Consider the following 15,842-nt stretch of genomic DNA (forward strand, 5'->3'; position numbering starts at 1 on the left):
CAGGAGGATCGTTACGAGTCCGAGTTGCATAGTGAGACCATATACCAAATACATAAAAAAGAAAGTTCTCAATAACCTATGCTCTCCAAATAATCAGGAAAGTAAGAGAGGCTAGCAGAAGAAAGGAAAGCAGGCCACAGTGACACTGAAATCAGGATATAATCCAAAACAATTCAAGAAGCCAAAATCTGCTCCTTAGGATCAAGAAAATCATTGAAACTCCAGCTAGACAAGAAAAACGATGAATGACTCCAGCTGTCATTAAAATCCTGCACACAAAAGAAAGATAAAAATAAAATGCTAAGTTCAGAGGGCTTCCAGTGTGAGCTTTGAGGTTTGCCTCCCAGTGTTCCCTGCTTTCTGCAGCTGTACCTCTGTGTGGTATCCAGCTTTTTGACCCCCCACTTGTGAGCACTCTGCCTTCTGGAGGGTGGCGAATGATTTTTAGTAGAGTTTCTGCTGAAACTCTAGTTCATTTTTTCCCCTAGTCCTTACCAATATATTCCTTTTGGCATTCTCATTTCTAAAGAGACGCCCTTGTACCCTCCCCACTCCTCTGCTATTATGCGTGGACTTGCGGAAAAGTTAGTGTCTGTCAAAAAGTGGGTGTGAAAAAGCCATGCATATGGGCCCTGGAGGCCACGGGCTGGCTGCCTTCCCAGGAGGCAGGACTGGAGCCTAGAGTGGCCACAGGAGGATAAGCAGTGCTCGCCAGAGAAGACTGCCCACCCCACCCAGGGATCCCCGCTCCCTGCTCTCAGTGTCTCCGCCTCCCTGTCCTAAAGCCCCGACACACAGGAGCAACAGCACACAGAGATTCCTTCCCTCTATCTGCTTCAAAGCTAGCAGTGAGTAAGCCCTTCCTTCCACCAAATCGTGTCTCCAGATTCTTTGGAAGAACAGCAAGGGCCAGGACCTTAAACTCCAAAGACAACCTCTTTACTTTCCCTGGAGACCTGTTGCATGTAGTCTGAAATGCAGGCTCTCAGTCTTCTTTGTTGCCATGCTCTGAGTGGTGGAGAAGAAGCATTCTCAGGCCCTAAGACTAGGTGTCAGTGTCACTTTGGGCTCAGAGCTGTGGCCTTCAGGGCTCCTTCTCGCTTTTGTTTTGCCCTTAAGAGAGACCAGAGTCTAAAGGGTATTTAGACTGGGTAGTCCCCTTCTCTGAGGCAAACAGACACTGGACCAAACACAATAGCTGGCCCTCTAGGAAAGGTTTCCTCTTTCTAACAGGGCAGGCCCTGTTAGAAAGAAGAGATGGGGCTCGGGAGATAGTGTGGTGGTCTAAGGGCCTGCTTGGCCATCACAAGGATCCGAGTTCCATCCCTGGTACTACATGCCATGTGAGCCCTGGGTGCTGAGCCGGCCACTGAAACCAGGTGTGGCGACACACACCCGTAATTCCAGTGCTGGGAAGGCTGAGACAGGAGGATCACTATTATGAGTCTGAGCTGCATAGTGGGACCCTGTACCAAATAAATACATAAATAACTAAATATTTTTTTTTTAAGGAAGAAGAGATGGCTGCAGGCCTCACCCCCTCGCCTGCAGCAGGGAGTTTTTCTGCTCTTCACTGTGAGATCCTCACAGTGCTCCTGGAGGGAATCTCAGGAGAGTGTAGGCTCCCTGAGATGGTGCTCTAGGCAGCTAGGATGTCTCCAGCTGCTCACGCAGCCTCAGCCTTCCGCCCTTTACAGATCAGGTGTCCTACCCTAGTACTGCTTCCTGGGGGAGAACTGTGCTGTTGCCCTTGGACTCACCAAAGCTGTCCCTGTCTTTACCTGCCCTTGCCTCCATTTGGGCCATGATTTTGCCATAGCCCTCAGTCTTCTCAACGAGCCAAGACATTTTGTTGATTTTCAGTTTGTTCAGGGGTTTTCTTCTTTTGTGGGAAAGGTAGAGATTATTCTGTGCTACTATTTTGCCTCGCAGGAATCCAGAAATGACCACAAAGTAGAGAAGCAAATTTTTAAGTATATGGCTTAATTGAGCTAAAAACTTAAATGGCTTCCTATATATCTAACATAGCAAACTCTCTGTATGCAGATGGGTATGGAATTCTGATTAAACATAGCTAAATCTTGGTTTTCTTGAGATGGGGTCTTGATATGTGACTAGGACTGGTCTTCAACTCACATGATCCTCCTGCCTGAATCTCCTCAGGGCTGCTATTAAAAGCGTGCACCACCATGCCTGGCTAAAATAGCTAATTCTTGAAAACAACCCAAATGTCCATCAACCAAGGAAGGAATAAAAATATGTGTTCATTTTATACAATGGAGTGCTACTCAGCCATAAAGAAGAGTAAACTTGAGACTTTTATAGATAAATAGATGCAAATCAAGACCATACTCATAAGTGAAGCACATCAGACCCCTGTTGTATTGTCTCCTTGGTATAAGAAACTAAAAGAATAAATAAGGTCTAAAATGTACAAAAGAAGGGCCAGCCAGATAGCTCAGCAGATTAAAATGCCTGCTTAGGCAAATGCAGGGATGGGTTTCAATCCCGATGTGCCGTGCCAGACCTGCCCCAGAGATGGGATGCTGAAACAGGGATTCAGACTGGGGATGTTGGTGTGTTCCTATAATCCCAGCACTTGGGAGGCTGAAAAATCGGAGGATCACTATGCGTCTGATCTGCGTAGTGAGGCCCGGTAGACCCTGTGCTAAATAAAATAAAATATACAAAAGATATTGTGAAATGGAAAGAAATTGCTCCAAAGGAAAAAAAGAACTAGGTTAAGGAAAAGGGGAAAGGAAGGATGGGAAAGTAAAAAAAGTGTAAGTTAGTTATACTACTAATGGCAGTTCATTGAAAAGGAAAGTTTGTGCAATACCAAGTGGAGAATTTTTATGTCCATATCTTGTACTCTGAGTAGCCACTTTAAAGATAAAATTATATGATGTACTATTGTTTTTCTCCTATTATTTTGTTAGGAATTTCAGTTTACTTTTTTCTCCATAAAATAAAGAAAAAATCTGATTAAAAATACTTTAAGAATGCCTAGGCAAATAAATGGACACAACGTTCATGAACGGAAAGATGGAAGGAAGATATTCATTCTTGACAAAGTGATCTGTAGGTTCAAAGGAACCAAATTACTAGCTGAATTTGTTTTGTAGATGTAATTATACTGATCTGAAGCTTATAGCATGGAAAAGGAACTAGAACAGTGTCGTGGTTTGGGGTTTTTGCAAGGTGAACAATATAGCACAGCACACATTTTATAATAGTATTTTATAAAGAATCAACCAAATTACATACTACAAGTGCAGGAAATCTATCCACACACTAAATACTAACGAATCCAGATGAGGGCCTGAAGCTCATAACAAAGTCTCTCACCAGTCCGACTGGAGGCCTAGAGCCCACAACAAAGTTTCCTGCAGGCCTTCTTCATGGATCTGTGCTGGAAAGGCCCAAAGGTTAGTGGTGGAAGATAGGAAGTCTATGCTTGTGGGATGAAGGGTCTGTGCTAGCAGGCTGAGGGATCTGAACTGGAGCTAGGAAGCAACACTCAAGGTAAGCACCAGAGCCTCCCCCCACCCACCCCAGAAAAAAGTACCGCGGCCAAACTCAGCAACAGTGAGGTCTTGAACTTCTCCAGCGATGAGGAAAGCCATGTTCCCATCAGGAAAAGTAGTGCAACAAGCTTCATGTGGCTGAGCAGTGCACCGTCTTCCCCTCCAGAGTGAGGAATCAGTGCTCAGGATGAGGACCCAAGCTTCATCGGGAAAGCCAGCATGACAAGGTCCTTCAGCAGAGCAGCCCAAGAGAACTAGCTGCCTCCAACAGCTCAACAGTTTCTCCGAAGAGCATCCCTAAAAGCATTTTTGCAGCTTCTCCTGTTCTGCCTTTATGCTGCTGGTAATAATCCTCAGGTGAGCCTTCCACACCTAGCACCAGGATAGTTTAGTTCAGCTTGTTGTAATAAGTTGATCACCTGTTAGAAATCCACTAACAACAGTCAAAAGGAATTTTGAAAAAGCAGCATGAACTTGAGGGAATCATATCACCCAATCAGAAGATTTAGTTGGTAATCCTTCAAGACTTTAGATAGTATGGAATTTGCTACAGGATATAACTACTGATTCATACAATGGAGCAGGGAGTTCATGAATAGGCCTACATGATTATGGTCAAGGATGTTTTTGGAAAGATTATAGACATTTTGTTTGGAAAAATAATCTTTTCAAGAAGGGTTATTGGAAAAATTGACTCTCTGTATGCTAAAATATATTATACCAAAAGCATACATTTTATAGCCAAGTAGTATCCCATTATAGACCTGGATGAACCTGAAATATATAATGTTGACCAAAATCAACAAGACAAGCTTAAATATTGCATGGCATCTCTCATTTGAATAAGGCAAAACAGAAAGACATCAATAAAAGAGGGATAGGAGGAGATAAGGAATGGATCCCTTGTGAATTGAAAGGGCACCCAAGACACTAAGGGCAAGGGTTGAGGGTGAGGGTAAGGGAAAATATGTAGAATAAACATATACCATATACAGGAACCTGATAAACTCAATGTAATTCCAGAAATATTTCATTAACTTATAAAATGTTGTTTATTATTTTTTTATACTTTATAAATATGACATTTACCTCTTTTTTCCAATCTAGAGTTTCTTACAAAAAGCATGCTATATTGAACATAAACTTAAGAGCGGTGTTCAATCATTTCCCTAACCCCACCAGGCTCTGTGAAATTATAAGTCTTAGGGTATATATTAGTCACGCCACTGTGGAAGCCAGGTTCTTCAAATTGTTTCCTATAGGCAAAGATCTAGGTAACTTCTGAATCATGAATACCTGCCCCAGCTCTCCTAAGCTGTAAAGTCCAAGCCTGGGTACTACTGCTTTTGGGACAAGCAGGCCCTGTAAGTTGTACACACATGAGTAGGATACCTCCATGAACACACTTATTCACTGAAGTTTTGATGGGCTAAAGCAAGTGATTTCAGCAACAAGCACATGAAACTAGTGGAAACTGAGGGAACACTTGGAAAAGGAGGTGAGATAGAACAATTCTCTGGTGGTAGCCAGTAAGTGAATTTGCAACATGCTGCATAAAGGTATATGAAGGTGAGAAGTGGGATGATCCTCATCACACAGACTTGGTTGTGGTCAGGGCAGCAAGGAGAGATTTCAGCTAAGCCACACCCAGCCCAGAGATGGGGCCAGGGAGAGGACGCAAGGGACCACTGAGCCCTGTGTCTGAGGGGAAGTGTGGCAGTAACAAGGTCTCCCTGTGGAGTCAGGCACCAACATAGGGCGGCGGCAGAGGAGCGGCCCTCGGAGGTCAGTTTGTGAGGCTATGTAGCAGGGCTAAGGAATGTCCCTGCTCCTTCAAGCAGGCCACCCCTGCCTGCCTCCTCAGCAGACCCCATTTCCCTGTGCACCAGCCTCCTTATTGCTCTGTGAGGTATTTGCCCCTCCCCCAGGACCAGATGGGCAGGGAGTATGGCCTGATGACCCAACAAAGCCCAAGGGGAGGCCACTCATCTTCCTGGGAGGAGTGGGTGGAGATCTCAGAAGCCCTCTGTTAGACCCCAGAGAGGATTATAAACCTGAGGGATGGAAGAACAATCACCCATAACTAAAATGGAGGTAGAAAAACCCAGCCCCAGAACTCGAGGGATGAAGAGGAAAGCCCAACGTTCAAGCACGGCCCAAGTACAAGGTGAGTAGACCCACACGAGCATCTTCTCTTCTTCCCTGGGTCGCCCCAGCTCATTCCCTACTGCCCACCCACCTGCTCTCCTGAAGGCCCTTCTCCCATCACTACTCCAACTTCGCCCTGGCACGTGCCCTTCTGCTACCTGCTTGCGTCCTTTCAGATCCCCCGCAGAATAATGACGTTGCAAAGACTGCTACATGCTGTCTGAGGAAAAAGGCCTACCCTAGAACTCGCAGGCTCTCTAGCAAGCCTGATGAAAGGACATCACCCCCATGTCTGAGCCAAATCCAGGAGCCAGCGGCGAATCATAATCAAGATGAGCCAGAGAAGAACCAGCTGAATGCGGCGCACTCCACCCCCTCAAGTGAAGCCATGGACATTGCCGAGTGACCTGAGCGAGGCCAGGACTTTAAAATTAGCTGTGCAGGTTCCAGCGGCCAGGCCCCTGGGAAAGGGTCCAGCGTGCACACACGAATCTTCCCACAGCTTGTACGCAGTGGTGTGAAAATACAGCCGACAACAGATGTCTCTGTCTTGTCTTTGATGGTGAGTGTGGGGAGGAAGGGCAGATGTGTGTGTGTCAGAAGTCAAATTTCTCCATTAAGTTTTGTACCTGAGGCCAAAAGAAGATGCTGTTTCCCTCTGTGCATGCAGTGTCTGGTAACAAACTAGTAAGAGACAGTATATGTAGGGTGGAAAAGACCCTCCCAGGAAATGCCCAAACTCTAGTTCCCTCCGCAGCTACCTCATAGTGGCTTTTGTTCTTTTTAACCCTATGTTGTAAGCAAGTTGAGGCCTTCAGAATAACAAAAGCATTCCTGTCAGAGATCCGCAGCGGTGCTCCAAAGCACTGAAATGATGGGGTTGCACCTCACGGATCCAACGGTGCTTTGGCCACTTACTTGAAATGAGGTAGTTGGCTAGGGGTGGGGCATGGGAGTGATTCATGCCTGGTGTGGGTGATAAAAGGCAATGTTGCTTGTCAACAGTTGTTGAGACACAACTTTTTATTTTAGACAATTGAATATTTATTTATTTATTTTTATGTATGTGGTACAGCATCTCACTGCCCAGCTCAGATTCGTAGTGATCCTCCTGTTGTCAGCCTCACTGCGCTGGGGTTACAGGTGCATGCCACCGTGCCTGGATTCAGTGGCCAGCTCAGCGCACCCAGGGGTGGGGCCGCTGTGGGACACATTCCTGGGAGTTGAACTACAGTTCCTGCACTTGCCTAAGCAGGTACTTAGTCTGCTGAGATAGCTTGCTGTCTCTGAAATTGTATGCTTGAATGCAGTTGTAAAAACTCATAGTTAGGTGCTGTGCAACTTTAGTCCTACCCTCAGTGGTAAAATATTGAAATATCCCTGTTGTCCAATATCTCAATTGGATATTGGTATGAATGCTTTCAGATGTCAAACACTTCCATCAACATAGGGATCCCTCCTGTTCCCTTTTAGAAATGTGTCACCCTCTTTACATCTACACCCTCCTCATCCACAGAACCCAGTAATCTGTTATTCATTTATGGAACATGATCTTTTCAATAACGTTATCAAATCAATTCACAAAGATATGGAAAACATTCTATAGCTTAAAAAATTGACATAAGGGCCAGGGAGATAGCTCAGCAGCATAAGTACTTTCCTGGCACATGTATGGTCCTGAGTTCGATCCTCAGTAGAAAAAAAACCTTCACAAAAATTTGACTTAATTATTTGGAGATTCATTGAACTCTAAAGAATTTTGTTTCTTTGATGACTTTTGTGATTCTTGAGGTCTGCTATGAGGCATATTGGCGCATTCTGCGATGATCGACGAGTGACGCAGAGCTCTTTGTTTTCTTCAAGCCAGAGATGCTCAGTCAGAGCGCCTGGAACTCCACCTCCCTCCTGCCCAGAATGCTTTTGTGAAGCTGCAGGCTGAAGCTTGCACTTATCCCCTAGATTATGGAAAAGCTAAGGAGAGCACTACAAAGCAAGAGCCAAGAAGGTTTGTTATATTGTCCAGCATCAGAAAGCACAGCTGAAGTGGCTGGGGAGATGGCTCAGTGGGATAAGTGCTTCCTTGGCAAGCGCAAGGGCCTGAGTTCAATCCCCGGTTTCGGAAAAAAAAACCAAAATAGAAAGAAAGCAAGCAAGCACAGCTGAAGCCAGTACTGGGGTAGGACATGTAAACAGTCATGAGTGAATTGTTAAAGACCCCAGATGGAGAGCATGAGAGTTAAAAACTGCCTTTAGCTGTATTTGCTCATTTGTCTTTTTTTGCTCTTGTTATATGTGCTGTTGGGGTCTTTTTTCTTAAAAAAGACGTTTGCCCATTCTGATGCTCCGAAGCACTTCAGATCTGATTTCTTGTGCTAGTTTCATAGTTTCAGGCTTAATATCAGAGTTTCATCTAGTTTATGCTGATATTATAGAATCTGGCAAGCCAGTCTAGGTTCATTTACATGCAGATGGCTAGCAAATTTTCCCAGCATCAAATATTTAAAATCCTTTCTTATCTGTCCTGTTTACTTTTACTATAACAATCAATCTTATCAGATGATGAGCACATAAAAAAGAAGGGCTTATTTTTCTTCAGTTTCAGAGGTATCAGTCCATATCAGTCCACTGTCAGAGGGCAGAGCTTCGGTGCATGTGCTATGTCAGTAAGTTAGGGTGGGGCCTGTTCTAGATGGAGTTCCTCACCTCATGGAAGCTTGGGAGCAGGGAGAGGGCGGAAGAGACCAGCACCCCACAACCCCCTTCAGGGGTGTTCCTCCAGTGACCTGAGACATTGCACTAGCTCCCATCTCTGAAGTTTCCACTCTGCTCAATGTCCCCACAGCTTGTGTACTAAGCCTTTAATCCATGAACCCATGGCACTTACGCAAACCATACCGGATGAGTCGGCTGGAGTTAAGTTGCAAGCTAAAAACAGATTCTTGTTATGACATAGCCTCAGTAAAGTGAAGATAAGAAAAACTTTGGCGGGCGTCAATTCCCCTAGGAGGATGAGACTGGCACAAGGCAAAAGTGATGTCTTTTATATGTATGAAGAAAGGGGCTGGGGGCAGAATACAGATGAAATTAAGAGAGTGTCAATGCTCTGGAAAGTTGTTCAGGGGTCTAGATGAAAAAATATTGGAATATTCAGATGATCAGAATGGGAGGAAGAGGTCTACTGCTGAGCATATTGGAAAAGATACACATTGAAGAAATTTGTGCTGTGTTAACATTCACAAGAGCAGTCATGACCAAAGATGCAGTGAGCAAATAAGGCCGAATGGCCCACCTGGTTGGTATCTGCCAGCCTCTGTTACTGACAACAGTGCTGTTCAGCATCCTGATGTGTTGAGTAGCCACACGGAAGGAACGCGCACTCCGTATGAGGTCACGGCACGGGATCCCAGTCATCCCGGCTTATCCAGCTACTGCTGCTGCCACATGAATGACCTGCCAGGGACAAGGACCACTGCTGGATCCCCAGTGACACCACTCCTCACAGAGCCAACCTATCCTTGTGTGGATGATCATACAAGAGAGGGGGGCAGAGATTCTTCTTTAATGGGAATTATACACATGTCAATCTTAGCAGGCTGAGGATTTTCTCTTTGTTTTGAATTCATTCTCAGTCTGCTAATCTAAAAGTTTTTCCCACAGTGCACATGATTGTCCTTGTCTGAACATCAGGACTGGTGCCATTAAGCATATTGAAAATCATCATATCCATGTGGGGGAGAGACACACACCAGAGACTGGAGAAGAAAGGCTAGGAGTTCAGCTGCAGCAGACGTGTTTTACTTTCCTCTACTGAAGTGAGCATTGTTGCACCTTAACTACAGCTTGTCAGGCAGCTTTGCATTTGACCACTTATACCAATGTGTGTGTGTTTGTGTGTGTGTGTGTTTGAGAAACTCATTCCATCACAATCAAATAAAAATGTGAAGATTGTCTTAAAAACTATCTTAATTTACATGACAAGTAGCAGATTGTGCTCCATGTAAAAACACCAATCACCTCGTGTGGTACATTCGAGAGTGCATTATTTTGCTTCTTAGACACATAATCCAGGCTCTAAACACCATACTCCAAAGTTAACTTTTATGTCAACAAACCTGTTGCTATTGGAGGCTTTCCAGGGTGAATAACGGGACAGGTGGAACCTTCTAGGTACCAAGAGCAGGTGATTGTGGGACGTTCCCCTGGGAGTAGGGTGAACCCCCTGCCTGTTTATGTTCATGTACTAACTGAGGTGACGTTTCAGTGCTTTGGACGCAGGGTCTTTATATACCTTAGGAGATTGCTAATTATTTTTCTTACTATAGAATTAAATTCAGAAAGAGAGCTTGGTTCAGGTTGGGAGGGATGGGAACAGGGTAGGCTCTAGATGGTTCCCCACTAAGAGTCTAGGCCTGGCCTTGTCATTTAGCACATAGAGATCCTGAGGGGTTTCCATGGCCAGTATACCTCATGTTCTACATTTATAAAATGGGCCGGGCACACATTTTTATTTGTAGGACCAGTGTAATGTTACAAATATATTAAAACACCTGGAGCGATGCCTAATATGGATCAAGTATTTGGAGATAAGCAACTGGTTCTGTATTATCTTTTTCTTTCTTTCTTTCTTTCTTTCTTTCTTTCTTTCTTTCTTTCTTTCTTTCTTTTGTATTTTAAGGAAGGATCTATAGGGTGTTCGGGATCTTACTACTAGATCAGACTGATAGTGATCCGCCTGTTTACAGCCTCCCAAAAGCTGAGATTACAGGCATGTGCCCAGTCTCCATCGAAGTCTCAGTGCACCCTGGGGGACGGGGCTGGCATATAGTATCTTAACCCTGGGTTCTTCTGGAAAATTTGTGTGCACATTTCTCAGGGAAGTTTCAGGTTGATTGAAAACTGAAAAAAATATCAGGTAAAAATGTGACTCACTAATCTCCTTTTCTAGTATATTCCCTCCAGTAGTATATATTATTTGATTAGATGCTAGGGAGTCTGTCCCTGCTGGGACCAGCTAATTGACAGCTCTTGGGATTTGGGTGAAGAACCATGTTCCCCCTCTTGCCAGCTTCTCTTCCCTTGGAACAACTATGTTTAGTCATATCACTGTCACTAAATGTCTAGTTTTAGGGCTCACGAGGCTTCTATGACAATGAGGCCTAAAACCCTGGCCATTCTGCTTGTCTTCAGTGATACTTCTCTCCTGGGCCACCCTTCCCTAGAGCTGGACCACTATGGACTGAAACCTCTACAAACTATGAGCCAAATAAACCTTCGGTCCTTTATTTATTTTTTTTAAAATTTTTTATTATTTATTTTTATGTGTGTGTGTGTGGGTGTGTGTGTGTGGGGCTAGCTCAGCCCACCAGGGGGGCGGGGCTGGCTGGCATGTGGTGCTGGGGGATTGAACCGTAGTCCCTGTGCTTTGCTAAGCTTGTTCTAAGTAGGTGCTTTAGACCACTGAGCCATCTCGCCAGCCCCAACCTTCGGTCCTTTAAAAAAATCAAAAGAAAAGTAATTAAACCCTGACCATCCTAGAAACAAGGCTAGCTGATCACAGATGCAAAATACATACACTGAAAAACATGAGCATAAACTTCCTTCAAAGAGGAAATAATTGTAAACTGGTCCAGATTCAGTGCTGGTATAAGAGAGGGGCCATATGAAGGGACAGTGAGGAGTGTCTCTGCAGGGAGAAGCTCTTGGTCAGCAGCCATCTGATCACTGGTGTAACAGGCCAATATGACTGGCCACATCCAGTTGTCCCCTTTGTAAGGCTATTGAAGCAAATTAGACTCAGGAGAAGTTGTTCTCAGGAACGCACTGCAAGACACTGAAAAATGGACATCCCAGCGGGATGGAGAGCACCTGACCAGTGACTTTAGGGTCTCACTTTACCTGAGAGTCCCACTTATCTCTCAGGAAATCCTTGCAGAGGCTCGGCGTGAGTGCCCTAGTTTGTACCCTATATAGGGTTCACTCTTCTGCTGTCCATCCCAGGTAAAGATTCCTTTTAGCTTTCCCCATCACCAGAAAGCACTGCTCAGAGCAGTCTTCCATCCTCTCAGGCCATCATCTCTGGCCAAATACACTTCACTGGAGGGTCTGGCCTGGGCTACCTTGCAGGTACATCAAATCAACTCCTGCACAAGGAACTGAATAAGCTGACCTCAATGTACAGTAGTACAGCAGTTCAGCATTCACCTCTGGCTGCTCTATGCCAGACTTCACCCCCTTAGTGCTCTTTTTCATGCCAGTTAGGGTCCTTGGGGACATGTCCTTGCCTTTCTAACTTTGGTGTTACTCTTAGATTCTATCATCCTATGGGGTGTGTTTTATCTTCTTGACATCGATGATGCTCCTGGACTCCTCTATCCTGTGCAGTATGCTTGGCCCTGTTCAGCTGAGGGTCCTCTTCTCTCCACCACTGACATAAGGCCCTCCAAAGAGCACACAGACAGTGAAGGTTTGAGGTCAATGTCCCATGAGCAGATGTGATAAGATTTTTATCCTTATGTCTGTTTCTGGACTCCACTTCACTTCATGTGAATTTCTCACAGATCTCCAAGGAAATTCCCAATCCAATGCTATAGCACCTTGTTCTATATCACAAATAAATGAGTGATTTCCCAGTTGGTTTTACAAAATTGCAAAAACTCTTACACTTGAAATCCAAGAACAAAATTTCTGCACAACCAGCATCAACCAAATTCACGTTTACATCAGAAGTCACAACCAACCATTAATATCACAAACTAAAAATAAACATGAAATCAATATCATTTTTCAAATAAGATGTGAAAGCTACTTTAATCTTGTAAAAAAAGAACAAGTTTTCAAAAATATTATAAATATAGCACATGCCAATTTCCAAGGAATGCAAATAGAACAGACATCATGATTGTATACACTGTTTTCCCATCCTCCTCTGGCCTTTCAGTATTTAGAAAGGTAACTTCTCTCTACAGACACAGACTGAGGAATAAGATTCATTTCATGTGGGGCAGAAACTAAGAAACTGATGCGGCTGTGAATACTCCCTGTCCTTGGCATGCATCTTGCACCCTCAGTGGCCCATGCCTCACTCATGGGCAGCCTCTTGCTCCTCTCTCAACGCTTCTTCATATAGATCTGTGTAAGACCTGGGATCTCTCCTACAGACCATGGCCAAGTGCTGCAGCACTCTCATCTTGCTGGTTTCAGCGTGGGCCCTTGGACCCCACAGGAACTCGTAGCGAGCAGGGTGACTGTTGGGAACCTGCTGGTATACCACATACTGTTTCTGCACCAAATCCTCAGTGATGAATTTCCAGGGTTCCCAAATAATAAAGCGCTTCCACTGAGGTAACATCTCCCTCACTATCAGTACTTGCCACATATCCTCCTCACTAGCACGGTTGCCATTCATGAAAATGACAGTCAGGATAACTATCAGGAGGTCAATTTTAGGAATGATCTCTTCATCACCCAACATGCCACTGTAAGTAAGACCCAACACAGGGATGAGGGCATACATTTGGCCAGGGGGATCTATTTCTCTCACTTGAATGCCACAGCCCAGACGCATGCACTCACACACTTCCCTGAAGATCAGAGGAAAGTACTCCTGGTGATCCTTGTCGACACTGTGCAGCATTTCTTCCCTGGTGATCAGCTCTGTCATTTGATATTTTAATAGCAAGTTTGGCACCAACTTAGCTACCTTGTCATCTAGGAACCCACGTTGCAGGATCTGAGGGAGCAGTGCGTACTGTGAGCTACCTGCACCCTTCTCATCTTCCCTACTGGAACCCCCATTGCATGGACTCTGGTGACTGAAAGCCATGGCAGTGGGGAGGAGAAACAACACTCTGGATTCTGGTGATAGCTAGGGGTCCTGGTCCAAAGAAGGCACTTCGATTGGTGTGGCCTAGAGTCAAGTATAAGATGATATGGTAGCAGAGGAAGCAGTGGCTGCTACTGCCTTTCCCTTGGGTTTGAGAAACAGCAAGTGCACACAGCCCTGTGTCCCTCTTTGCACAGGACAGAGTTCTGCTAGCTTGTTGTTCTTGTTCTGGTGACTGTGAAGATGTTTGGACGTTCCTTCAGGAAAGCAAGGACTTGGAGATGAGAAATCAGGTACCTGGAGGAGACACAGAGCCTGTGAGTATTCTCTGCTAAGAACAACATTTTTGTGAGCTCCCCCAAAGCGCAAGTCCTGGTCTCCTCTTTGGATGGTGTTTCAGGGCCTTCCAGGATATTGTCTCTTGGAGGCAATGACTCTAAGACCCCGGGGCAGCAAGCAAGCTGCAGTTTTACCACATAGTACAAGCTGTAGAACAGACAGTAAGGCAAGGGGGCATGGGCTCAAGGAATCCCCTCTGTTCTTAGGTAGATCGAGTCCCAGACAGAGGCTCAAGGCACAGACTTGACTCCTGACACTGGCTAGGCTGACACTGGCTCCTGACACTGGCTAGGCTTCTTCTGCTGTGTGAACTGTGGAAACTGCTCCAGTCCACGACCTCCACAGCTAGGTTTGTGGAGCTCTTGTAAGAGGCATTTGAGGCCCCTCAGGTTGCAGACCACAAAAAGTCCTGCTCCTACAGCCCTCATAGGAGTGGTGGGTGGGACTCAGCAAGGTGCATACATTTCTGTGTACATTGTCCCCGCTCTGCTCACTTAGGGCACACAACTGTCCTTGAGTGGGGCCTGGACCCCAACCCTCTATAGGTCTGAGGAAAACTCACCGAAAGTGCTTCCCTCCATAATAGTGAAAAGAAGACAATAAGGGGACACACATTTGGCCACAGCTGCCTGGGGACAATAGTTGAAGTTTGAAAAATTTGTAGGGGTACATGTGCCACAGCATGGCAATCTGCTGTGTCCTTATTTTGATAAATGCTTGGGTCTTGGACTCTTAGGATGACCTGAGGCCACCCGTTCTTGAAACCACAGCCCTATCTCTGGGAGCCACTCAAAGAGGAAGCAAATGGGAGCCAGTCTACTTGTGTTCCCAGGTCTGATGCAGCAGAGGGATGGTTGAGGCGAGGGTGCTCTGTGCTCCGTTGAGGGATTTCCCTTACCCTCATCTAGACTCCTGACAGAGTCTAGAATCCTACTTTTGCTTTCCTGAGTCCAGGTCCTTTATTTTATTTTTTTTTAAATTTTATTTATTTTATTTATTTATTTGAGAGAGAGAGAGAGAGAGAGAGAGAGAGAGAGAGAGAGAGAGAGAGAGAGAGAGAGAGAGAGAGAGAGGCCAGCTCAGCCCACCAGGGGGCAGGGCTGGCTGGCATGTGGTGCTGGGGGATTGAACCGAGGTCCCTGATGCTTTTGCTAAGCTTGTTCCAAGTAGGTGCTTTAGACCACTGAGCCATCTCTCCAGCCCCCCAGGTCCTTTATAACAAACTCTCACCTACTTGTGACCAGTAACCCAGTACTGAGATAGATGCCTCAGTCTCTTACAGATCCACCGAAACTTTCTGGGAAGACTACAGGTGTAAGGCAGCGAGGGGGAACCTACCTCTCTGTGTTCTGTGCAGAGTACCCTCAGTCTTTCTTTAGAATCCTTGCTGTGACTCGTGGCAGATCTAGCTACCACTGGGTCTGATGACTAAGTGGGGGTCCCTATGCCAACATCAAGGTACCCTCTCATATCAAGTTCCTCATCTCCCTGAGATCTCCAGGATTCTCAAAAGAAGTACAAAGGCACCCAACCCATAGCCTACATGTAGGGACTCCATGGCTGACAGCAGAACCTGTGTCCATATCTTCTGAGATGAGGGAGCCCTGTGTGCTCCTCTAGTTTTTCCATCTTCTTCCTGTCTGGGCCTAACTTCCTTCATGAACATCCCTCCAGAGAAGAACTGCCCTCCCACACTGAGACCAGCATCTCCTTTGCCTGATAACTCTCCACACTCCTGCCCATGGTAGAAGTGAGCATGCCATGTAGGACTTCCCAGGGCTGACCCAGTCAATAGGAAAACTCTATGAGTCTGCTGTTTTGGGGCTGAGGATACCCTCAGTCCTCCAGCAGGGCCCAGCATTTGGGTCTGCCATCTCCTGGGGGTCTTCCTCCTGCTGACCATATGTAGCTCAGTGTGATGACTTGTGTTTACCTCTTGGACCAAAGTGCCCACTTCCCTGAATGCACCCACCTCCTACCACTTAGCAGAATTGTGAGCAGTTCAC

The 15,842-nt window shown here is 45.6% G+C and overlaps 1 protein-coding gene across 1 annotated transcript; it reads right to left on the bottom strand.

Annotated features, from left to right (window-relative positions):
• Nucleotides 1-12,753: 12,753 nt before the first annotated feature.
• LOC101573283 (melanoma-associated antigen 11) lies at nt 12,754-13,497 on the bottom strand. Its single transcript, XM_004643660.1, has one exon. The coding sequence runs from the start codon at nt 13,495-13,497 to the stop codon at nt 12,754-12,756; it is 744 nt and encodes a 247-aa protein (XP_004643717.1).
• Between the last annotated feature and the right edge of the window lie 2,345 nt (nt 13,498-15,842).

The sequence above is a fragment of the Octodon degus genome, unplaced genomic scaffold (assembly GCF_000260255.1).
Source record: "Octodon degus isolate 3935 unplaced genomic scaffold, OctDeg1.0 scaffold00181, whole genome shotgun sequence".
Taxonomy (NCBI): Eukaryota; Metazoa; Chordata; class Mammalia; order Rodentia; family Octodontidae; genus Octodon; species Octodon degus.